Below are 26955 nucleotides of genomic sequence, written 5' to 3'. Positions count from 1 at the left end.
CGATTCAAATAGTACTTTGATGAAGATGTTATGCATGATATGATGAAACACGTGGAGAAAGGATGTGAAGTGGTAGAATGTAATCAAAAGTGTAAGCAATGATGGAGAGAAAGAGAGAGAATATGCGATGAAGATAGGAGAGAGACTCAAATTGTCCTATCCGAAATTGATAGCATATGCGAAGAAGATGGGAGAGAAATTCAAATAGTCCTACCCAAAGTTTTGACATATCATACGAAAAAAGGGAGAAAAACTACAATGAGTTTTGGGTTTCTGTTCACAAAACTACCCAAAACATCTTTTTGATAGCTTTTTAACATTTTTGACTCTATCTTCCTCTTACCTTCCATCTCGATCACCACTTGTCCCACCATTGACAAAAAAGGAGAGGGAGAGAGAGAGAGAGAGAGGTGGAGAATGGAGAAATTTATCCTCTCAATTGTGATGGAGTGTCTAATGCACCACACTTAAGACACCACTACCCATGTTTTTACTATTGGATTCTTAAAAGTGTGGTGCATTGGCGCACTTGAGAGGATGAAAATCCAATGAGATCAAGTAGCAGGCAAGGTGAGGGGTTGCAGGAGGGATTGAGCTCCTCTTCAGGGATCCCAATGCCCAGGGAGCATCTAGCCGTTGGGTTGTGTCGCACACATCCCGATGGCTGATTGGACGCACACTGGGATGTGTGCGACACAACCCAGTCCTTGGATCCTCCCTGGGTACTCCTTGGGCACTAGGCTCCCTAGAGAGGAGCCTCCGGCTCATTGTAGGAGGAGGTGGTGAGTCTTATATATGTGACTAAAAATGAAAAAAATTAAGAGAGAGAGAATGCTACATGGGCACGCACAGTATTCTGCTCTTACACCAAAACACAAGGAAGCATGAAATAATCGCCACACCTTCAGGGAAATTTTGCCAAGACCCAAAATTAAATAAAAATGTAAGAAATAAAAAAAAAAAAAAAACATGAAGAGAGATGATGGTGACATTTAAGAGTGTTATTTCCGCGTTGACAAGGACTGGAAGGACGGAAAGGCCAGAAGGAAAACGGAATATAATAGAAGAAAAATCGTTGGATCTCAATACTACTTGTGACTTGTGAGTAGCAGTAGCCGCTTTTCGTCATCAAGAAGAAGGAAACCAAATGAATTTGAAGTTTCCAACTCTCCATTCAACAAGGAATTCGAAGCCGAAGCTCTACTAAATGAATTTGAAGTTTCCAACTCTCCATTCAACAAGGAATTCGAAGCCGAAGCTCTACTCCTGCAAATCCCCTTCTCCATCTGAATTCTCAAATCTTCTTCATTTCTTCAAACCAAACGATTGTGAGTTCTTTCTTCTTAGTCAAACAATATCTTCTTCCCTTGATCTGTATTGACGAACTTTGAATTGGTTCTGCTTTATTCATTATTTTCCTTCCCCTTTCTTGTCTTCTGCATTTTTGTTGTTGTTGTAGCTATTACTCTCCAATTACCGTTGCTTCGATCCGTTTTAGTGTAGTTTTATTTTTCCCCTTTCTTTATTTAGAACAGAGTTCTGAGTTTCTGCTCTTGTATTTTCCTTTCTCGCAGGAGTGAGATGTATTAGTGTATTAGATTGGCTGTGATTCTAAATCACGAAAAAATGAGGCGAAGACCGATGGATTTCCGACGGCCTGTGAGGAGGAGATTTTCGAAGGCATTCTGGTTGACATTATTTGGTTTGGCCATTCTGCTTTTCATTGTGATTTTTAGCCAGGACAAGCAACCAGGATCCAAAGCCGCATTGGCTCAGGTAAAGTTAACTTCATTAATCAGTTAGTCTTCTAGAGTTGCTTTCATTGCTGTATGAAACTTTGGTTCATGTCGATTTTTAGTTTAATTATGAAGCATCTGTGTCTTCCTTTGGTATTTTAGCTGAAAGATCCGGAAAGTATCCTGAAATATTAGTCCTTGTAGTGACATTAGGTCAGCAGTAGTTGGTTTTTTAATGGTCACTAGTGTTTATAACGGATTCTTTCTCTGGAAAAAATCCTGGATAATACTGGATTGGTGAGATAGTTTTTTCGTGGAAGCAAACATAATATTTGTTCATCTTAAATCTCTAGTACACATGATCAGAAAGACCTTCCAACAGAATCATTACAAACTACATGCACTTCGCTCACTAACTAGACACTAATTTATTCAGTCAGGCTAGAGGTGACCCTACCCAAAACTGGTTGTGGAGTTCAGTCCTAGCCCTTTGACCACCCTGGCATACTAGCATCTGCAGCTTAAGGTAAAACATACCAATACAACGGTGGACCATCAGATTTATATAGATAGGAGATAAGCAACTTTCTGTCAGATTCAACCACTCTGTCGATATCAAAACTCTGAGCAAGTTTTAGACCTCTCTCTATGGTGACAGCCTCCGCTTCCAAGGGGCCTGGAGCTTCAATGATCCTGTTCCTAGTGCGTTAAAATTATTGTCTCTGATAATGAAACCTACACCACAAGTATCATTTTTTTTTAATGAGTAGTGTGTGATTAGAGGATTAGAAGAAGAAGAAGGGTCAAGGCCAGAACAATCCAAGATCCTTACAAGTATCTTTATATTGATAATATGATGTGTCACCCTTCAATTTGAACCACCCCATTTCCGGAGAGGACCACTTGCTTGTTCTTGCTTATATTCATATGTAGCTGTTACCTCCTGGCCTTATATCTTAGTTTGCAGATTTCTTTTATTACAATGCCAGCCTTGGCATTCACTTCATTATTCTCTTTTTTTTTTCTCCCAGTTCATTGAGGTACCATAAAGAGTAGCCCTTTGGTATCTCTGATGAAAGCACCAATATTACTTCCTTGCCTGGTATACCTCACTTTGTCACAATTGAACCGCACATGTGCTTACACTTCTTTGACTGTTGAAGACACAATACTGTACTTTTGAATCCTCCTCAAACCTTTGACTCAACTCTACTCTTGTTGGCATCATATAATGAATGCATTTCCATAGGAAAAGAACCACTTGAAGGTGGTGGAATGTTCTAGATACATGGTCCAGAGAAAAACCTTAATGACATGACCTGACTTGGCTGTTTGGTGTCATGGTTAGATACTATGCGATTGTATTTTTTTCAGTGAGTCCATCAGTTCTATACATTAGAGAATCTTTTTTTTCAATTCCTCCTGAAAGTTTAATGCCTAGAATTTGCTCTCCGATATTGCTGTCAAAGATTCTAAAAATTAACTCCTGTTTCCACAATTCTGGTTTTCAGACTAAAATATTAGATCAGAAGCCATACTCACACTGACACCAGCAGGTTTAGGAGATGGTGGGCAATTATTACACTTTGTCTGAGGCTTCTCTAGATGGATACTCTCAGGACAGCTCAGCTAGGCTAATGAAGTCTAAGTTGCTTCCTACAAACACCTGTCATTTTTATTTTTTGGATAAGTAAATGCCACCAATAATGCAGGCGTGATATTATTTCATGTCTCCTTTTCTATAAATAGGAAATCCAGAGACCATTAATGAGGCAGGAACAATACTAGTAATGCAGGCGTGATATTATTTCATGTCTCCTTTTCTATAAATAGGAAATCCAGTGAAACAAACTACATGACCATTAATGAGGCAGGAACAATACTAGTAATGCAGGCAGGAACATCTGGGTTGAGCAAAATGTCTGATATTGGTTCCCCACTGTATAGTTAGTTGAGTCTGACTCAGGGATACTATTACCCTGGTATGGGTCAGCATGCCCAAACTACTGGTGTTATGCAATTCAGTCCCTGTTCCAAATAAAAAAATCCAATATCAGTGGTAGTTCACACCCGAAGTCTCAAATAAAAAATTCCAATATCAGTGGTAGTTCGCGCCTGCATCACTTTGCGCACTATTGCGGGCATGCCCACATACGATGGTCCCTCCCCCCCTCCCAATGTTGGACTCCCCAACCTATGCATATGATTTGTTGCTCTCTAGTGGGGTTTTGTTGCATAACAGCATTAGTTTGGGCATGCCCGCATACGATGGTCCCTCCCCCCTCCCAATGTACTCCTCAACCTATGCATATGATTTGTTGCTCTCTAGTGGGGTTTTGTTGCTCCCCAACCTATGCAATTCAGTCCCTCTTCTTCTTCCTTCACACCCGAAGGAAGAAGAAGAAGAAGCAGCCCTGAAATTAGGGCTTAGTTTGGGAGCCATAGATTAGGTTTGCATTTTAGTATTTTCCATGCTTAGTTTTTATTTCAGCTTATTTGTAAACTTAAATTGGACCGGTTCAATCCATGGTTCAATTTAAGCGATTTTATTGAGTCTATTTTTCTTTTTGGATAGAGATTTAATTAAGTCTTTTATTTTAAGTTGTTAGGGACAATTAGATCTTTTTATTTTAAGTTGTTTATTAGGTCCCCACCCCTCCATGATTTAGTGAGGGAGTGTTTTTTGCTTAGACTAGGATTTTGGCCATTGGCCTTTTATTATAAATATTAAATTTCGTGGGAGGCTCCCCCACAGTTGATTAATTTTAAAAAAAAAAAAAAACAGAACTTGGGCTGCCGTCTTGAGAGTGTTGCGTCCTTGTGGTTCTACACTTCTACCAAGGTGGAAAGGGTAGGTGGATCTCCTACGACTCCTTGCATCGAGACGACCGGGAGGATCTCCATTGAAGGTGGTTCTATCCTTCTCCATTGCTCAAGCTTGCTGCCAGAGGAGTCTACTGTAAGATTGACATTCAAATTCTGTTTCTAACCCTCTAATCCCTCCCCCAATCGATTCCCCTTTTTATTTTGTTTGAATCCCATCAAAACCCTAGATCTCCATTGAACCCTAACTCATCTATAACCTGTCCAGCCCAATTCCCTTCATCAATCTCGTCCAAACTTCATCCACAGCGGCCTTACTCCCTCCCCTACACTCGACAGTAACCCCTGCCCCATCCTTACATTAAACCCTAGAATCCCCTTCACCTCCATTAAAACCTAAAACAACCCAAAATCTGCCCCGACCTAACCAGCCCTTAAAAACCCCCCCTTATTTGGATCAAACAACCCTCTCCCTATTTGGGAAACTCGACCTAAACCCTAGACCAAATCCTCCACTATAAACCCTAAAACTCATTGTTGAAGTACTGTTCACGTAACACTGTTCATGTGACACACTGTTCACGTGAACAGTGTTAGAAGTCGTGTAATAGGGGTAGTTTAGGAACTAGTCCCATTACTAGTTACCTTATTATGTAATACTGTTTTTCTTCTTTATTTCCCTTGTACCTCCCTAGGGAGGTGGATGTAATTCTCTATTTGTTATGATTGAATTAATATAGGTATATGGAGAAGCCTCTCCAACACAATCGATTACAACCCAAATATTCTCTTGCTATTTTCTTCCTCCTCCAACTTCTTCCTTCTCTCTTCTTACCTTGTCAACCTAAAATCTAACTTGGTATCAGAGCAGGCTCAAGGTTTGAGAGTCGTGTTCAGTCCTTGTTTCCATTCTTTCTCTTCTCTTTGAAATCCTTTGTGTCTAAGGATTCCAAAGAGGAGATTCCTGTGTACAACTTTGCTTAAAGAGTATGGAATAGGCTCATTCTAGCCTCTTTTGATGATTGAAGGATCTACTTGAGTTGTTTTGAAGCTCTTTTGAAGATTTGGATCTCACACAGCTGCTGCTACAAGTTCCGCCAGGTTCAAGTTGCAGGTTTTCTCTTCCCTTTTCTCGGATTGTTTTTGTGTCTTGGTTTGGTTCATTTGCATCGCCCTAGGACACCTATTATGATGGCTATGTTCTTCCTTGCTGATTGAAGAAGCCATATGAGCAAATTTGTTTCTTTTGTGGGATCCTCTGTTCTGCCCAGGTAAACCCGAGAGTGTTTAGCCTTTTTTTTTCTTGCATTTGAGCTGCAGTTTGATGCTCTCTTGGTTGAGGGATGTGTATGCACAGCCTTTGTGAGGCCTTTCCTCTTGTTTGAAGTTGATACTACTCCTTGCAAGCTTTGTGGTACAGTATTATCGGGGACTGCTCTTTGGACTGATGTTGAAATGCACTAGAAGTGCTTGATTTAAGTCCTCTTAGAGATTTCTTGCTAGGACTGCTTCGGCGATGTGCTATCCTAGCTGCTTATTGGACTTCTTACTGTTTGGGTTGAGTGTGTACTCCCACTTGTCTTTGGTGTTCTTGTTTATTGTCAAATCCCTTCCATCATGCCTGATTCGGATACATCGTGCTTGCATGCTGATTCACAGCCTCCTACTTTGTTGTCCCTCGGTTGGCTTATGAGAGTACTCACCAATTTCTTTTGTGAAGCTTGATGGTACTAATTACCTAGATTGGTCAAATTCTGTGAGACTTTCCCTTAGGAGTAGGGGAAAACTTGGATATATCACAGGTGCTATCAAGGCTCCCACAGCTGGTTCACCTACTTTTGATAAATAGAAGATTGAAAATTCTACAGTTATGACATGGTTGATCTTCTCCATGAAGCCCGAGATTGGGAAAAGGTTTATAAGGAAGGAAACTGCCAAAGCTATTTGGGATAGTGTCTCTGTGGCCTTTGACAGAGTAGGTGACACTGCCAAGGTCTATCAGCTCCATAAAAAAATTCACTCATTGAAACAGGGTGACATTACTATTTCTGAGTACTACAGTGCGTTCCTTAGTCTTGTGGAGGAGTATGATCACTACAGGGACCTTCATTTGACCAACCCAGAGGATAAAGCAAAAGTGTATCGGGCTCTTGAAAAGGAGCGTGTCTTCTCTTTACTTGGTGGTCTGAACCCTGACTATGAGCCAGTTAGATTCCAGCTGTTAGGCCGGTCTCCCCTTCCCTCTCTTAGTGAAGTTTGTAGTTACTTACAGAGTGAAGAGACCAGGCGACTTACTATGGCACCACCACTAGCATCATTTGAGAGGTCAGCCCTCAATTCCAGTTCTGTTCGAGACACCTATGGAGGTGGTAGAGGCCCAGGGCCTAACCGTGAGGAAGCCAGTACTGTGGAGACAGTTGGTGCCAGTGGAGTTGGGCGAGACAAATTTAAATGTGATCATTGTGGACGCACTGGACACACCAAGGATAGGTGTTGGTCTCTCCATGGTCGTCCTCCTGGTACGCGTGGTCGTGGTAGCCGTAGAGGGGGAGCTCGAGCTCATTCCGCGACGGCGACTGATGCTGATGCCCCACAGGATGACTCCACCTTCATGGATGCAATGGTTCGCAGAGTTGTGTCACAGTTGAGCAAATCTTCTACATCTAGTATGGCTAGATCCTCATCATCCTCAGCTTTGCAAGTCTCCACCTCAACTTCTACTGCCGCCCAGTCTTGGGTCATTGACTCGGGTGCCATAGACCACATGACTGGTACGTCTCATTATTATGATTCCTATACCATTTGCTCTGGTAAGGACAAGGTTAGGGTAGCTGATGGCTCCCTTTCCTCCATATCTGGTAAGGGTAGTATCCCTGTGACATCATCTATTTCCCTCTCTTCTGTTCTTCATGTCCCTAACCTTACACTGAATCTTTTATCTGTGAGTCATCTGACTAAATCTCTAAACTGTTGTGTCACATTTTTTCCTTCTCACTGTCTTTTTTAGGATTTGGTGACGAAGAGGATTATTGGTAGTGGACGTGAGGAGCAAGACCTCTATTTTTTTGATCCGTTTTTGCCCACAGCTCATTCTATGTGTGTGGCCGTAATGATAGTAGTTCTGTGGATTCTGTTATGTTATGGCATCGTCGTCTTGGCCATCCATCTTTTGTTGTAATGAGGAAACAATTGCCTCACTTATTTTCTTATATTGCCTCTTCTCATGTTTTTCAATGTGAACCATGTATGTTTGCCAAACATTGTCGGTCTTCATATCCTTATCATGGTAATAGAATTGTTGCTCCTTTTCATATTGTGCATACTGATGTTTGGGGTCCTTCCCCTACTACTTCTTTATTTGGCTATCGTTACTTTATGTCATTTGTTGATGATTTTTCCCGTGCCACATGGACTGTACTTTTGAAGCACAAGAGTGATGTTTGTGATGCCTTTCAGAATTTTTACCAAATGATTCTTACTCAATTTGAGACCTGCATCAAAATTGTGCGATCTGATAAAGGGGGAGAGTACATGTTTGGTGGCTTTCAAACCTTCTTTACTACTCATGGCATTATCCATCAGCTAGCGTGTGTTGACACGCCCCAACAAAATGGGGTTGCTGAGAGGAAAAATCGCCACCTCTTAGAGGTCACCCGTAGTCTCTTGTTTGGCATGCATGTCCCCAAGACCTTTTGGTCTGCGGCTCTTCTAATTGCCTCCTTTCTCATCAATCATATGCCTACCAAGCTTCTTAATTTCAAATCTCCCTTGGACATCTTATCTCCCAAGGCCTCTGTTTTTTCTCTTCCTTCTAGAGTCTTTGGCTGTGTTTGTTATGTACATGTTAACAAATCTGCTCTCGCATTAAACTTGACCCCAAAGCTCTCAAGTGTCTCTTCCTTGGGTACTCTTCCACTACCAAGGGGTACAAGTGTTACCATCCTTCTTCCCGCCGATGTATCATTTCCAAGGATGTTATCTTTCTTGAGTCTGTCCCTTTCTTTGTCCCTTCTCAGCATCCTCTTCAGGGGGAGAATTGTGGGAGTGAATAGGCTACTGATGATTTTTTCCTTTCTCCTCTACCTACATCTCCTTTTATGCTTGACATTGGAAAACACAGGGCTGTAGATGTGGTTGAGGTAGATGATCAACCAGGGGGGAATACAAATTTGGTTGTTGAAAGTGGTTTTGGTGAGGAGATGGATTATCACATTACATACAAAAAAGGTGAAGGCTTGCATAATACAAGAAAGAAGACCTACCAAGAGTCCTTTTCAGATCCAGATCCACATCCTGAGATTCTTTCTTCTCAATCAAGTGACATTTCTTCTCTTCCATCTGATTTGGACCTTCCTATTGCTATTAGGAAGGGGAAAAGAACTTGTACTAATCCTATATCCCAGTTTGTTTCTTATGATGCAATTTCTCCTACAGGCCTTGCCTTTATTACTGCTCTCTCTACTGCTTCCATTCCCAAGAATGTCATTGATGCTATGTCTGACCCAAAGTGGAGACAAGCCATCTCTGAGGAGATGATGGCACTTGAGAAGAATGGTACTTGGGAACTTGTAGACCTTCCCAAGGGACGTGTCCCAGTTGGATGCAGATGGGTCTACACAATCAAGTATAAATCTGATAGCAGTATTGAGAGATACAAAGCAAGGTTGGTGGCCAAGGGGTACAGTCAAGTCTATGGAATTGACTACCAGGAGACATTTGCCCCTGTGGCCAAGCATAACTCAATAAGAGTTCTTTTATCTTTGGCTGCTAATAAAGATTGGCCTTTATAGCAGTTGATGTGAAGAATGTCTTCCTTCATGGTGATTTGGAAGAGGAAGTATACATGCAAACTCCATCAGGCTTCAAGATGCCTTCAGCTAAAGGGAAAGTGTGCCTCCTTAAGAAGGCTCTATATGGTCTCAAACAGTCACTAAAGGCATGGTTTGAGCTCTTCCGATAGGCTATTCTGAAGAATGGATATTCCAAGAGCCAAGCTGATCGTACTCTCTTTACCAAGCGGAGTAATGGTACTATCACAGCTCTCATTGTCTATGTTGATGATATCGTGGTCACAGGAGATGATACAGCTGAGATAGGTAAATTGAAGAGCTACTTGGCACAACAATTTGAGATCAAAGATCTGGGTCCCTTGAATTACTTCTTAGGAATAGAAGTATCAAGGACCAAGAAAGGAATCAACATATGTCAGAGGAGGTTTATTCTTGACTTGTTGATAGAGACAGGGATGTTAGGCTATAAACCAGCAAACTCTCCTACTGAGCAGAATCACAAACTAGGAGAGGACTGTGGTCCTTCTCTTGTTGATGCGGGGAAGTATCAAAGGCTAGTGGGGAAGCTTATCTATCTCTCTATGACTTGGCCAGATATCTCTTATGCAGTGGGAGTTGTCAGCCAATTCATGCATGCTCCCAAGAGTGGCCATTTGGATGCTGTGTATCACATTCTAAGTTATTTGAAGTCCTCTCCAGGGAAAGGACTGTTGTATGCAAGGCACAACCACTTGAGAGTGGAAGGTTTCACAGATGCCGATTGGGCTGGTTTCATTACAGACATGAGATCTACCTCCGGTTATTGTACCTTTGTGGGAGGTAACTTAGTCACATGGAGGAGTAAGAAACAGCATGTTGTGGCCAGATTTAGTGCCGAGGCAGAATTTAGAGCTATGGCACATAGAGTGTGTGAGCTCATCTGGCTAAAAAGACTTGTTCAGGAATTGGGACTTGACACTGAAGGACCCATGAGACTGTACTGTGACAACAAGGCTGCCATCAGTATTGCTCACAACCCTGTTCAACATGACCGGACTAAGCACATTGAGGTTGATAGGCATTTCATCAAGGAGAAGATAGACTCTGGCTGTATTTGTACTCCTTTTGTGAAGACTGGTGATCAGTTGGCAGATATCTTCACCAAGGCTCTTGGCTCTCCTCAGTTTAGTTCTTTCCTAAGCAAGTTGGGAATGCATGATATATATTCTCCAGCTTGAGGGGGAGTGTTAGAAGTCGTGTAATAGGGGTAGTTTAGGAACTAGTCCCATTATTAGTTACCTTATTATGTAATACTGTTTTTCTTCTTTATTTCCCTTGTACCTCCCTAGGGAGGTGGATGTAATTCTCTATTTGTTATGATTGAATTAATATAGGTATATGGAGAAGCCTCTCCAACACAATCGATTACAACCCAAATATTCTCTTGCTATCTTCTGCCTCCTCCAACTTCTTCCTTCTCTCTTCTTACGTTCTCAACCTAAAATCTAACTAACAGTGACGTGAACAGTGATTTAAACTCCTAGTTGTATTTTGAGTTATTTACTTCCCTTGTTTTAGTTTCCTATTTTCCTTTTGTTTCCTATTTTACTTTTGAGTTTGAGGTGTGGATTCCTATTTGTTTTAGTAGTCTGCATTCCTAGCTCTTTCATGTAATTATGTTATTATAAATAAATTGGTGTTGAGAGGCTGGATATTCATTCAGTTCCAGTTCTCCTCTCCTTCATCTTCTACATTCTCGATCTCCACTGCAGGTTTCTCTTCAGTTTGGTTTTATGGTATGAGCTACTCCTTTGAGAAGTTCTTTGCTATCCTGCGATTCGAATTGAAGATTCTCACAGGCTTCCAGTGTTGGGTGCAGCATCCTTTGCTGCTTGTGTGTACTTAAACCCTAGTTCGATGATCACATAAGAACAACTAGGGTGTTTCTCCTTCACGCATGGAGTCTGATCTGCAATTCTGTCTTTTCTGCACCTGCGATTGTGTTTTTTGATCTGCAATTCTGGTCTCTATGTCTCTGTGGTTCTACTTTTGAAGATCACAGAGCTGTTGTGTGTTTTCCAGATTGATTTCATATCAATCTGCTTCTTGGATTGTGTGTGGCTGCTTCATCTGCTTCTCGGTTTGTGTGTTGCTGCTTCCAGATTGATTTCCTATCATTCTGCTTCTCGGTTTGTGTGTGGCTGCTTCTCCAAGATCTCAGTGGTGTGTTGCTGCTTCTCCTAGTTTTTGTTGGTGTGTTGTGTCTCAACAAATTGAATCAGATATTGTTTGGATTTCTGCAAGTTCTTCTTCAGGTATTTACCTTCTACAGTTTTTTGTTTTTCACATTGTGTGGCCATGGCTGAGACTAAGGACAATTTCAAAATTCAAATTACTACCATTAAACTAAATGGTGCTGACAATTATCTCTTATGGACACAATCTGTTCGTGTGTATATCAATGCCCGTGACAAGTTGAAGTATCTTCTCACTGATCCTCCTGACATTGGGGATTCTAAAGACCCTGCAACCATCAAGGACTTTGAGGATTGGATGCGAGAGAATGATACTGTACTTGGTTATGGAATAGTATGAAACCCTCTATTTCAGCCAATGTTATGTTTCAATCCACTGCTAAGGGAGTTTGGGATGCCTTGAAGTGACGTTTTTCCTCAGAACAGAATTTGACTCGGGTCTATGAGTTGTATTCCACATTGTTCAATCTCCAACAAGATGAAAAATCCCTTAGCGAGTATTTTAATACCTTACAAGGTATTCACGATGAAATTCGTGTACATCAGCCTTTGACTCTTGACCTTGATATCCTTCAGCGCCGGGAAGAAGATTTCTCTGTGTCCAAATTTATAGCTGGTTTAAACTCTACTTTTCAATCTGCTCGTGGACAGCTTCTTACTGGTAAAGCAGTCCCTTCTCTTGATGAAGCTTATTCCAGACTTCAGAGGATTATTACTCTGTCAAGATTTGATCCACCTCCTAAGGATACGTCTGCCCTCTTTACTACTAGCCGTGGACGTGGCTCCAATCGCAGTTGTGGTGGTCCAAGCAATCGTGGCCGTGGTGGTGGAGGTCGTGGACAGCAAAGTGATAGACCACCACCAAAGTGTACATTTTGTGGCCGTCTCTATCATACTGAAAGTCAGTGTTGGAGCAAACATGGCAAACCTGACTTTGCCAATACTGCACAATCTGAGGGATCATTTGAAAAGACCATAATGAATATCCAACCTCTCACACACCACTTTATTTCTAATAACATAATTACATGAAAGAGCGAATGCAGACTCCTAGAACAAATAGGAATCCACACCTCAAACTCAGAAGTAAAATAGGAAACAAAAGGAAAATAGGAAACTAAAACAAGGGAAGTAAATAACTCAAAATACAACTAGGAGTCTAAATCACTGTTCACTTCATTGTTCACGTGAACAGTGTCACATGAACAGTGTTATGTGAACAGTACTTCAACACTCGTCACTTTCTCTTTTCCCAAAACCCGAAACCCTAACCCTAAATTTATGAATTTTAATTTTTCTATTTAAACATCATCAAACCTATACCATTAGCTTCCCCTAGACCTGCCTAGTTTTATCATCTATCACACTCACCTATTATTCTAACCTAAACCCTAGAAATTGACCTAAACTTCAATTCTGCCCTATTGCAACTGCAGCACCAGCAGCCCCTTGGTTCCTTTATCATTAGATCCTGGATATTTGGCCTCTAGTAGGTCCTTTGCCTATCTAGAGCTACATTAGGTAGGGCCTGGGATTTTTTTTGGGGGGAGGGGGAGAGGGGATGTCAACAAAGCAGGTCAACCGGTCAAGAAACGAGCATCTGAAATTAGAAAGTAGGATCAGAAATTAGTAAGCAGTGTGTCATAGACAAACCCAACCATCTGATGTACACCAAACCAGCATCAAAAAGGGGGGGGGTCGTGAATGTTGATTCAGTCCTCCAAATATCAGCCAACTGATGGTTGGATGTGCAAATCTTGGAACTCGAAAATTCTGGGTGAAAAACCAGTTCTTGTGAAGCACAGGGTCTGTTTTGGACTTCTCTAGTCAGGCTATATCGCAGCAACGGCAGGGTACTACTTCTGAGAATTCCAGCAGCAACAAATAGCCTTCAAATGGAACTTAGATGTGCAGACAACTCTCTGACCAGGTAATCAGAACTGGGTATCGATTGGAGGGAAGGGAAGAGAATAGAAAGGATAGGTGGATCGAGCTTCTCACTCTCCTAGGCATCTCACCTACATAGGGCTCTCACCTTCCTATCTCCAGTCATTGCGCAAAGCAAGCTTTAACTTCATTCATAAATCGTGGGGAGGACCCAAGAGATCCATTACATATATAATTGCCAATATCAGAAAGGGAAGCAACTAAAGATTGAAAGTTCCTTACAAGGCAAAATTGGGACTTGTCCATCAAGTACCTTAACTTTCTAATTCATAGACTTAATTTAGAAAGTAAATTAGAGACACGATACTAAGCTAGCTGTCCCCCACGATTTGGTTTTTTGAGTGAACAAGTAACACCCAGTCACACCGGCTGGCCCAAAGGCCCATGACTCTAACCCATTATTTAAGAACATGGGCTTTGAAAGAGATTGATATGATATGAAATTCTCAGCACCGTTTTGCTATGTGAGGATGTATATTTATACTTGAGTTTTACATGAGTTTACATTGTACGTAACTTGAGGATTACTCAAATAAAGATAAGTGCAAGAGCTGTAGGTATACTTTAGGAGTATTCCAGAGATAATCCTTTAGGGTTTTTATCCTTTGAGGATTCCACTTGTGACGTGGATGACTTATCCTGTAACAAACGAGTTGTTACTCTATCACACCCCCTCAAGCGTAATGGTAGTTCTTGAACTGTGAGCTTGTCCCTAATTTGCTTGAACCATGAGTGTGAGAGCGGCTTAGTCATAATAACTGCCGTTTGATCTTGTGTACTGATGAATTGAACATCCAGGACCTTCTTGGAGACTTGATCACGGACAAAGTGATAGTTGATTTCAACATGTTTTGTCCTGGCATGAAGAACTAGATTGGTTGCCAAGTATGTGGCCCCTATATTGTCACACCAAATCAACGGTGGATGTTGCAATTTGCAGCCTATATCACGAAGAAGAAATTGAAGCCATATCAGTTCTGAAGCCTTGTTGGCCAGGCCCTTATACTCGAATTCGGTGCTAGACCGCGCAACTGTCGGTTGCTTCTTTGAGCTCCAGGAGAGCAGATTTGGACCAAAATATACACAATACCCGTTGGTTGATTTTCTATCATCAGGGCATCCAGCCCAGTCAGCATCAGTGAAAGCAGTGAGTTCAAACTTGGATATGGGTCTGATGACTATGCCATGAGTTGTTGTGCCCTTGATATAGCGCAGTATGCGTTTTACTGCCATCCAATGATCCAAAGCTGGATTGTGCATGAATTGACAGACTTTGTTGACACAAAAGGAGAGATCAGGACGAGTCAATGTCAAGTATTGGAGGGCACCAACTGTACTGCAATATAGAGTTGCATCGGGAAATAATGGTCCAGTGTCCTTGGCTAGTTTTGATCCTGATGTAGCCATTGGAGTGGAACAGGGTTTACAATCGACCATAGCAGTACGGTGGAGCAAGTCGTTCATATACTTGGTCTGAGTCAGAACAAGACCATTGGAGGAACGATGCACCTCTAGCCCAAGAAAATAATTGAGGTGTCCCAAATCGGTTAATGCAAATTCCTTTCCCAATTTGGAAATTAGGGAAGATACTCCACCAGGCTCATTGCTTGTGATTATGATATCATCAACATAAACTAATATTAGAAGCATCGATGTTCCATTCTTTTTACCAAACAAAGAGGAATCGGATTTGGAGATTTGGAATCCAGTCGTCAAAAGATAAGAGCTGAGACGATGATACCAGGCTCGTGGAGCCTATTTTATACAATGCTTTGCGAAGATAGCAAACATGATCTGGATGCCGTTGATCTATAAACTCTTGGGGCTGAGCCATGTACACATTCTCAGTTAGATTGCCATTTAAAAACGCATTCTGAACGTCTAACTGACGGATGCTCCAGCCAAAGGTAACTGCAAGAGAGAGTACTAGTCTTATAGTTGTGGGCTTCACTACTGGACTAAATGTCTCATCATAATCAAAGCCGTGCTCTTGATTATACCCCTTTGCGACGAGACGAGCTTTATACCGATCTATGGTTCCATCAGAGTGGGTCTTGATCCTGTACACCCATTTGCAACCTACTACATTCATTGATGGTTTGCGAGGAATCAATTACCATGTGCCATTTCGTACCAAAGCATTGAATTCAACAGCCATTGCTTGTCGCCACTTGGAATCTTTATTGGTTGTGGTAAAGCATGTGGGTTCAATGGGTAATGGTTTGGGTTGAAGAGGGCTCAAAAAATCCTTGGGTTTTTTAATGTTATTCTTGGATCGAGTGCACATTGGATGAGTAGAGGTGGTAACTGGAACCGGAGTTGGAGCAGGAGCAGGTTGGATATCGGTTGTAATTGGTTGATGTGGAACCGGTTTTGGTGGGTGTTGGATCGGTAGATCAGGCTGTGAAGTGGTAGGAGTATGGGTGGTAATAATAGGATCAACAATTGGCCGAACCAAAGGGGTGAGAGACTGTTGAGATGCATTATGTAGCACCCCCTGGATCGGAGCCATTATAGGTAACTGAACAGTAATGGGTGAATGTGATTTTGGCTTAGGTGATGGTAATGGATTTGAACCCACAAATGGAAAATGCTTTTCGTTGAAGACGACATGGCGCCAAATATACATGCGATTGGTGGGTATGTGTAGACATTGATAACCCCGATGTTGAATGGAGTAGCCCAGAAACACACATTGTAAAGATCTGTGATCAAATTTGTGCTTTTGGTAGGGTCTCAGCCAAGGATAACAAGCACACCCAAAAACTCTCATGTCAGTATAAATAGGTGTCTTTCGAAAAAGAACCTTAAAAGGGGATTTATTTTGCAGGAGAGGGGTGGGCATCCGGTTGAGTAAGAACACCGCTGTTTGGAAAGCATGCATCCAATATAATTGCGGAACACCTGCTCTACGAAGAAGAGTAAGACCAGAGTCAACAATATGCCTGTGTTTCCGCTCCACAATCCCATTCTTTTCCTGTGTATGGGGGCAGGAATAATGAATATCGATGAAGAATCCCATTAGTATTCAAATAAGATTTAAAATTTTGAAATTCTCCTCCCCCATCAGACTGAAAACTCTTTATATTGGTACAAAAATATTTTTCCACCTGTGTTTTGAAAGAAATAAAAGTGGAGAGAGCCTCAGATTTGGAATTTAAGGGAAAAATCCATGTATAACCGCTATAAGCATCAATAAAGGAAATATAATACTTAAAACCACCGTAAGAAGTTACTGGAGATGGACCCCATAAATCTGAATGAATTAACTGCAATGGTGCATTACAAATACTAAAAGAGCCAGGAAAGGGCAAATGGTGAGACTTGCTTAAAGTGCAAGGTTCACAAAAAATAGAAGAAGAGGACGGTTCTACAGGTAAGGCATTCTTTTTAATAATAGAGTTCACCACATGATGAGCAGGATGTCCAAAACGATCATGCCAAACCATTCTAGGGACCCGTTCTCCAATGTAGGCAGTAGGAGAGCCAGTTTTATTGGAAATTGGTGAGCAAACACCTGAGGAAAAAGATTTATTTGAAGCAGAAGAACCATTGAGGACATAGAGTCCATTTTTATTCCGGCCGTGAAGAAGGATGTTCCCCGAGTATGGATCCTTGACAAAACAAAAATTAGGATGAAATTCAAAAGCACAGTTATTGTCTTTTGTAAACTGAGAAACAGATAAAAGATTCTTTAGAATATTTGGAACACGAAAAATATGGTTTAGACGAAAGGAAGACACAGGTGTACTTAATATTGATGAACCAATATGGGAGATATTCAAACCTGAGCCATTAGCTACCCGAACCTGATCTGTCCCATGATAAGTAGACGGGATTGAGAGATTTGCCATATCAGCCGTAAGATGATGAGTTGCACCGGAGTCTAGGTACCAGGCTTCATCAGTGCCACTTTGAGATGGGGCAGTGTACATAGCAGTAGGATGGGGCTGCTGTTTGGTGATGTTCGGATTAAACCGTTGATAGCATTGCAAAGCCGAATGGCCTGGTGTAGAGCACACCTGACAAATTACCTTGGAACAATGGTCGTTGGAGAATCGGCCACGCCCTCTGCCCCGGCCCCAGCCTCTTCCACGATAGTTGCTTGGATTGGGATTGGTATGAGTAGTGGCATGAGTATCTTTAACAGCCACGTTAGCACTTGGGGTTGCTGGAACAACCTCAGAAGTTCGACTGTGTAATACGACCTCCTGATTAGTTAAAATACCTAGAAAATCATCCAATCCAATAGGTTCCAAACGAGAAGTGATTGATGAAACAAATCCATCATATTCAGAAACAAGACAGTGTAGAAGGCTGAGAACCATCTGGCTTTCAGCCACGGGCTGGGCAGCCGCAGCCAGATGAGCGGCGATGGTCTTTGCCTTTTGAACATATTCGGCAATTGACAGAGTGCCCTGCTTCAAAGAACGGAGCTGAAACTCGAGCTGCATTATGCGGGCTTGAGAACGAGAGGAGAAGTGTTTCCCAAGCGCTGTCCATACCGCATGTGAATTATCGGGACGCACAACCAAAGAGAAAACAGACTCGGTGAGAGTTGAAAGCAGGCAACAGAGCAGCATCTGGTCTTGCTGTTGCCAGGTGCCAAACTCAGGATTGGGTTGGGGTTGCGCTGTAGCAGCCGGATCAGTAGCATCGACGGTGGCAGCAAGGGTTGGAGATGGACATGGAAACGAGCCATCAACGTACTTGAGGTAACCGTGAAGGCGAAACAGTGGCAGAAATTGGGCGTGCCACAATAGGTAGTTACTTTGATCCAATTTGATTTGGAGAATATGAGATATATTCCCTCCAAATCCAAATGGAGTTGAAGCCGAGACAGTAACGGGAGTGGTTGTGAGTGAGGAAGATGGGGAAGAAGCCATTGCAGAAATGTGAAGAGAGAAAGGATGAGTAAACTTGGATTGAACTGCTAAGAATCCTAGCAGGCAACTGATACCATGAAAGAGATTGATATGATCTGAAATTCTCAATACCGTTTTGGTATGTGAGGATTTATATTTATACTTGAGTTTTACATGAGTTTACATTGTGCGTAACTTGAGGATTACTCAAATAAAGATAAGTGCAAGAGCTGTAGCTATACTTTAGGAGTTTTTCAGAGATAATCCTTTAGGGTTTTTATCTTCTGAGGATTCCACTTGTGACGTGGATGACTTATCCTGTAACAAACGAGTTGTTACTCTATCAGGCTTGACCTCGTAAGTTCCTGCGGATGTATTTTTGGCCCAGGAACTTGTCTACATCAGCTTCCCCTCGGCTTAGAAGCATTCAACTCCAACGAATAAAGGAAATACGTATACCGTTCGTAAAGATCTGGGTTAAGACATCTGAAATCATTAGCATGGACCCACGTACAGTCAAGCTCAGGTCGTCCCTTCCATTTGACAAGAAAAGAGTAGTAGCCTTTGCCACCCCACATCATAGTAAACTTGTTGTCGATGACATCTTCTATATCTTCTTTGACTGGAGAGGCAAATTGAGGAAGCCTTTAAGTGTGCTTAGTGTCACCGTCGTTGGAGTGATGACCCACATATAGAGTAAGGTCAGCCATGTTAAAAACGTTGCTAATCTTCATATCTGGTGGCTACTGTAACATGTAAGCATTAGGGCCAATGCGTTTCAGCACTTTAAACGGTCCAATTTTGTGAGGGTGCAATTTGTGACTGGTACCCGGAGGAAGTTGTACCGAAGCTATACGAACCATAACCTAATCTCCCGGCTGAAACTCAACGAAATGACGATGTCAGTCAGCAGCTACCTTGTATCCATCATTACTGATGACAATGTGGCGACTAACATCAGTGTGAACCTGTGTGATGTGTCTAAGAAACTCATCCGCTTCAACGCTTACCCATACTTGAGGGAGTAATGGTACCAAGTCTATGGGTCTGTGTGGCTGAAGACCTAGCATGATCTCAAAAGGTGTGCGACCGGTGGTGCGGTTGATGGAATTGTTATATGCGACCTTGGCAATGTCAAGAATTGAGGGCCATGTCTTCTCATGATCACAAACAGGACAATGAAGAAGATTGCGGAGGCTTCGAGTTAATACCTCAGTTTGATCAACTGCCTGAGGGTGGAATGTAGAAGAAAACTGCAGCTTTGTGTTAGCCTTCATCCATAGGGTCTTCCAAAAATAACTCATAAATTTCACATCACGATCAGACACACTGGATCCGCAATCCATATAGTCATACCACCTCTTTGAAGAATAATTTGACTATATGGCTGGCATCGAATGTCTTTTAACATGGTGTCCACCACCACAAAAATAGAGTCAGGCCGCTCTCGTGTCGATGATAAGCCGAGGACAAAGTCCATGATGATATGTAACCACGGTGCATGTGGTTTGAGTAGAGGTGAGTATAAACCCATGTTTTGCTTCCTCTTATGGCAAGTTGGCATGTGCGGCATTGCTGTAAAACATGCTGAACATCTCTCTGTATGCGTGACCAATAGTACAAATCAACCACTTGTGACAAGGTGTCCTTGCCAAAGTGTCCACCTGTGCCACCTCCATGTAGCTCACGAACAAAGTGCTGCCTCAAAGATGTGTTAGGAATGCACAGACGTGTCCCTAGGAAAAGAAAATCATGTTTTGAGTACTTTGCATTGGTACCTCCTTGCTGTCAATTTCGTAAAAGTTAGAAAAATCAGCATCAGATAGATACACATCTTTAATGTGATCAAGGCTGGTGCTATGGGCAGTGAAAGCATTAAACGTAAGCACTTTCCGACTCAACGCATCAGCTAATTGGTTCTCCATTCCCACTTTGTACTTCAAGTCAAAATGAACTTCTGGAGGTAAGCAATCCATCTGGCGTGTCAATTTCTTATAGACCTCTAGGAGTGCAAATAATTTAGAGCTTCATGGTCTGAATAGAGTATAAATTCCTTGCCAATGTGGTAGTGCCTCCAATGGTTTAGAATCTGAATCACGATGTACAGCTCTAAGTCGTAAATGAAGTATCACTTCTTAGATTCATTCAACTTCTCACTATAAAAGGCGATTGGTGCCTCGCTTGCATCAAAACTCCTATCCCAACATGGGATGCATCAGTGGCCACTTCGAAGATATAATCAAAGTCGGGTAAATGAAGCTCTAGAGCTTTTGTCATCTTCTGTTTGAGCAATGCAAAGGCATTTGTGGCAGCCGGTATCCATTGGAATTTGCCTTTACTCTACTTCATGCACTCGGTAATAGGTGCCATAGTAGATAAAATTCCGAATGAAACATTGATAGAATGATGCTAGGCCGCGGAAGCTCCCGACTCCAATCAAAGTTTTGGGAACAGGCCAATTTACCACACTCTTGATCTTCTTAGGGTCAGCCTCCACACCTCGAGATGACACAATAAACCCAAGAAAAACCACCATAGGTAACATGAACATTTTTTCAGCACACAACACTCTCATTACACGCTTCAGATGGTCTAGGTGTTCATCTTGCTCTTTTTTGTATATAAGGATGTTGACGAAGACTTGAAGTAAACCACAAGAAATTTACCGATAAATGGTCGGAACACTTGTGTCATGACTTGCATAAAAGTGCTTGGAGCATTGATAAGACCAAAGGGCAAAACTTTCCACTCGTACAGTCCGTCCATGGTCTTGAACGCAGTCTTCCATTCATCTCCAGGGTGGATCCGTATTTGTTGATATCCATTCTTCAGATCAATTTTGGAAAAGATGGTAAAACTGGGCAGCATGTCTAACATATCGTCAAGTCTAGGAATTGGAAACCTATACTTAACGGTGATTTTGTTGATGGCTCTGCAGTTGATGCACATGCCCCATGTGCCATCTTTCTTTGGAGTAAGGAGTACTGGTACAACACATGGGCTCATGCTCTCCATGATAAATCCCTTACGTAGCAAGTTGTCCTCTTGTCGCTTGAGCTCGGCATGCTCAGTAGGGCTGAGAAGATTAGTGGGCAGGTTAGGCAAGACTGATCCTGGCACTAGATCGATGGCATGCTGTATGTCTCTCATTGGTCGTAACTCGTCAGGCAAGTCATCTGGGACGAAGTCTGCAAATCAGAGAGTAACTCCCTTGTAGGTTTGGGAAAGTTAGTTTCAATTACGGACAACTTTTTAGTACATAGTGCTAATATTAAACCCATTTCTTCACTGGCTGCTAAGAATTCTCGATGTGGTAAGACTAGTAGCTTTTGCTCCGCATGCTGCCTCTTGCTTGTACTTGCACTTTCTTGCAGTGTCTTACCATGTGACCTTTTGAAGATTGCTTCTTGAGTACAGATTTCAGAATCTAGTGTCATTTGGCTTGGGCAGCTCTAAGCTTCAACTTCATCACTAGTATGTTGAGTGGATTCAACACTAAAGGGTGACCTTGATAGTCACAGAAACACTGATTCTTGGTGCCTCCCACCAACACATTGTTATCGTACGTCCAAGGCTGTCCAAGTAGAACATCAGTCAACACCATAGGTATGACGTCACACCATACTTCTTCCTCATAACCTGAAATCTTCAAAGGCACAGGACACTGTTGGTTAACTTCTGAAGTGTCATTGTTGGGGAGTGATACCTTGTATGGTTAAGGGTGTGCTTCCAGCTTCAGTTTCCCTTCAATAATGAAGGCTTGTGACACCACATTAACGCAACTGCCGCAGTCTACTATTACTTGTGCAGTTGACAGTTCACTAGTCATCAAGCTGTAAAGTATACAATGGCATCACCAATCTTCACTTTTTGCTTCAGCGACCAGAATTCGATTAACGATGTTAACCTTACTATTATTGTCATCATTATCATCATCTAGAATAGCATCGTAATCCTCTCCCTCAGAGGCAGCATTTAATAGCCTAATTATCATCTACTTGGGGTTCATAAACTTGCATCTCAGGGTTGGATTCAATGGCTGCAATAACAGAGTTGGTTTTGCGATGTTGCGGACAAAATTTTGCAAAGTGTCCAAACCCATTGCAATCATAGCATTTCGTAACACCTCCATTAGACATACGAGTCTTACCCTTATCTGCTGTTACTTGTGGAGCTTGGGTAGGGAAACCACTTGGTTGCTTGTTGTGAGGTTTTTTCTAGCATCTCCGAAATGTGGGTTGAAGCGTTGAGTGGATACTCTGAGCAAATCTTCAGCATCCATTGCCTTCTCAAAACAATCATTCAAACTAAAGATGGTGGTCACCCCCATCTCGTCACGGATATCTGTTCGTAACCCCAATCGAAAGTGAGAAAGTAGCTGGTCATCATATTCATCTAAACCCATACACGAGGACAAAGTGTATTAAGCTGGTCATGAAGTCTTCGTCAAAAGCTTTGAGGTAAGTACATGTCCTTCAATACATCCTTCATTTCATTTCCTCCCATGTAGTTGGCTCTTGTCGGCAACGATGTTAACTTGTCTTCATGGTTACTCCACCTGTCCCTTGCTGTTCCCACTAACTTGGTGCGGGCCACTTCAGTTTCCGCTCTTGCGAAAGGTTTAATCAATCGAAATATTCATTGAGTGCACACAACCAATCATGGAACTACTGTGGGTCGTGCATCCCATTGTACTCCTTCAATTCCAGCATCACCTTATGCTTATAATCAGACTGCTGTGTATCACGATCAAATTGTGCTGGATTGTAATCGTCATAGGGGGCTGGTGTGTGTATAATCCCTTGTGCTTGTCGAGGAAAAGGTCGAGGAGCATGGTTGACTGTAGATTGCTGCTGTCCCCCTGTTTGTGAAGTGAATGAGTCGAAATGCTCCTCCATGGTGGACAACCTTTCTGTCAACTGTCGAATCACTTCAACAAGAGGAAGATCAGTAGCTTCTGGAACCTGGTTTGGGGTACTAAAACTCCCCTCACCCATGGCTGATACCAAATAACGTAGAGCTAAGTCACAAGTGACTCAACCCCAGAACAAGACCTCAATTACAACCAAATCAGAATACTACTATCAGTATCAGCAACAGTACATAAACAATCACCCAACAGTAGGTGAACAATAGGGTGACATCACCTTTGCAACTCTAACAATATCTAACAAGGGTTTAGAATAACCCCAGCCAAAGAGAATAACAATACTCAGAAACATCAATCATGAGGGTTGGATGGGGCCGATATTCCCATTGAATGGAGGCCCAATAGATCTGAACAAACCCTCCAAAACACAGTCTAATACGATGATCAGACGTTGAGACATGAGCAGGTCATGAAATTAGAAAATAGGATAAAAAATTAGTAAGCAATGTGTCATAGACAAACCCAGCCATCTGATGTACACCAAACCATCATCGAGGGGGGGGGGTGTCTTGAATGCATAGTTTGAGAACTCGGTTTCGGACCCCAACTCGGTCAGCCAAAAAACCGAGTTGGACCGAGATCTCGGCAAGTTGGTGCACTTTTTTTTTTTGGAACTCGTTTGATGGTTTCGGTGGGTTTTTTACCTAGTTTGGTCATGAAACTTGGTATACAGCCTATTTTGGGCCATTTAAACACAACTGCCCCTGTTTCCACCACCACCACCACAACTGCAGCAGCAACAGAGGTGAGAGGTGTCAGAAAAAGAAGAAAGGGAGGAATAAGAAGGTGGAGTAGGTACTTACCTGTTCGCAGTTTCTTGCTCTTAGTCTTCTGAACCATTGAGATGGTCTTTGTCATTGTTCGGCATAGAGGAGGAGCAGAACAGATGCTGCAACCAATGCTTCCGAATAGCATCTATTCTTTTTTATTTAAGTGAAAAAGTTGATATTTTTATTTTACACATTAGCCCTCTCATATTTATAAGTAAAGGGAAAGAACTCATTATTTTATTATAAGTCCCCTGGTAGATTAAAATTGATAAGACATACGTTTAGTGTTTTACACAAAATTCCCCTCTTTATATAACAGGGATTGTCTTGCTGCCATGACAACTATGACTGTGACCCCATTTCGGAAATGACATGAGGTGACATGGTTTAGATATGGGGAATGTGTCAATATCTAAATCTATACTTTTCTTTCTGTCTTCATTTATTTTTCTGAATTTGAGTTTTTTTGATTGGTTTGTGCAATTGTGCTCATTATTTGGAGACACCCCAACATAAATTATGGACTGTTGTTTTTATTATACTATGTACCTTTAACTTTGCACCTTATATATTTTAGTCAGTTAATAATTACATACTAATGTTGCTATATTTTTTTTTGGATAATTTGGATTTAATACTGAATACATTGAAATTATAGTGCTTGGTTATTAGTTTTATGTAATTTTATTTATTATGTTTCTATGTACCTAATTCAATCTGTGGATCCATATTAGCCAAGTTCCTGTATCCTACAATTTGACAATGAGATGGATCTGACTCCTAGACAGTGGTGGGGTGTGGATACCTTGCTCCTATTACAGGGAGGTGGAGGGTAAATGTGAGTCAGTTTGAAAGCACAGCATCCTAATGCCTAACAATTTATGGTTCTTATTGTGCATTGGAGTGTAAGCCAGCAAGTTCTTGCATGACTTGGTTGACCATCGGCTGCCAAGGATTGTCTGAGAATTGTTTGGAAATCCAAACCATCTTGCATGCAATTTAACATTTCTCTTTGACAATTCATTAGGGAGAAATTCTTCCCATTTATCCATGTCTAGAAGCAAATTTTGCTACTGATTGGACTTTGAACTTATTTCATTAAAGTCATCTAAAGATATAGGTCAGTGATACCGAAGTCTCTTCTGTATAGGGCTGTATGGTTGCCTAAAAAGACTTTTAGGACCGTGGCAAGATGAATTTGTCTGTTTGTTTTGGGTATTTGCAATGAGATTGAGTACAACCTGGCAGCCTGCTATCTTTTGCTTTCTTTCCATTAAAATCATTTGCTGCATCCAATAAAACCTAAATTCTATAATGTTCTGCAGGGATCTTTCAGGCGCAACAGTATCACAGAAGGTCTTAATATTACTGAAGAAATGTTGAGCCCTGTCTCAATCTCAAGGCAATTGGGTGATCAGATTTCTCTTGCGAAAGCTTTTGTTGTGATTGCGAAAGAAAGCAACAATCTCCAATTTGCATGGGAGCTAAGTGCCCAGATCCGCCAGTCCCAAATACTTCTGTCAGATGCTGCAACAAGGAGAACTCCATTGACAGCAAGAGAATCTGAAACTGTAATCCGTGATATGGCACTTTTGCTCTTCCAAGCACAGCAATTCCATTATGACAGTGCAACCATGATCATGAGGTTGAAAGCTAAAATCCAGTCTCTCGAAGAGCAGGCAAACTCTGTGAATGAGAAGAGCTTAAAGTATGGGCAAATAGCTGCTGAGGAAGTCCCAAAAAGTTTATACTGCCTGGGTGTCAGGTTAACAGTTGAATGGTTCAAGAACTCTAATTTCCAAAGGAAACTTACAGACAGAAGGCGAATTGCTGAGAAACTTAAGGACAGCCATCTCTATCATTTCTGTGTCTTCTCAGACAACATTCTTGCAACTTCAGTTGTTGTCAACTCAACTGCTACAAACTCCATTCATCCAGATATGGTTGTTTTTCACCTTGTGACTGATGAAGTCAATTACGCTCCAATGAAGGCCTGGTTCTCCATGAACAATTTCCGAGGAGTGACGGTAGAGGTTCAGAAATTCGAGGACTATAGCTGGCTCAATGCTTCATATGTTCCTGTCCTAAAGCAACTCCAAGACTCGGACACTAAGAATTATTACTTCTCTGGCAACACTGATGATGGCCGGACTCCAATCAAGTACCGGAATCCAAAATATCTATCCATGCTTAACCACCTCCGGTTCTACATTCCTGAAGTTTTCCCCACATTGGAGAAAGTAGTATTTCTGGATGACGATGTTGTGGTTCAGAAAGATTTGTCTGAGCTGTTCTCCATCGATCTGAAAGGCAATGTGAATGGAGCTGTTGAGACATGCATGGAGACATTCCACAGATACCACAAATACTTGAACTGTTCTCACCCTCTAATTCGTGCACATTTTGACCCAGACGCCTGTGGGTGGGCATTTGGGATGAACGTATTTGATTTGGTCGAGTGGAGGAAAAGGAATGTGACTGGCATCTACCACTATTGGCAGGAGCGGAATGTAGACAGAACATTGTGGAAGCTTGGGACTCTGCCGCCTGGACTGTTAACTTTCTATGGGATAACTGAGCCATTGGATCCCAAGTGGCATGTCTTGGGGTTGGGCTACAAAATTGTTGATACTGAGTTGATAGAAAAGGGGGCTGTGTTGCATTTCAATGGGAACTCCAAACCTTGGTTGAAGATTGGGATGGAAAAATACAAGCCTCTGTGGGACAAGTATGTCGATTATTCACATCCAATGTTGGAGCAGTGTAACTTCCATTAATTTTGGTATGGAAGTTTACTGTTTTCTGTTGCAAGATTGCCTAGAATGCAACCAAAATTTTGTAAACTGGAATGCATGTAAAA

General features: G+C 41.8%; 1 protein-coding gene across 1 annotated transcript; it reads left to right on the top strand.

Annotated features, from left to right (window-relative positions):
* The first annotated feature begins 1205 nt into the window (after positions 1-1205).
* LOC122645730 (probable galacturonosyltransferase 10) lies at positions 1206-26955 on the top strand. The gene is made up of 3 exons (XM_043839070.1): positions 1206-1328; positions 1575-1776; positions 25421-26955. The coding sequence occupies exons 2-3, from the start codon at positions 1627-1629 to the stop codon at positions 26870-26872; spliced, it is 1602 nt and encodes a 533-aa protein (XP_043695005.1). The 5' UTR covers positions 1206-1328; positions 1575-1626; the 3' UTR covers positions 26873-26955.

The sequence above is a fragment of the Telopea speciosissima genome, chromosome 11 (assembly GCF_018873765.1).
Source record: "Telopea speciosissima isolate NSW1024214 ecotype Mountain lineage chromosome 11, Tspe_v1, whole genome shotgun sequence".
Lineage (NCBI taxonomy): Eukaryota > Viridiplantae > Streptophyta > Magnoliopsida > Proteales > Proteaceae > Telopea > Telopea speciosissima.
This window is presented reverse-complemented; position numbering and strand designations above follow the sequence as displayed.

Coding starts and splice junctions, on each gene's coding strand:
- LOC122645730 (XM_043839070.1), top strand. CDS start 1,627: ATGAGGCGAAGACCGATGGATTTCCGACGGCCTGTGAGGAGGAGATTT. Junction 1,777..25,420: donor CCAAAGCCGCATTGGCTCAG/GTAAAGTTAACT, acceptor AATGTTCTGCAG/GGATCTTTCAGGCGCAACAG.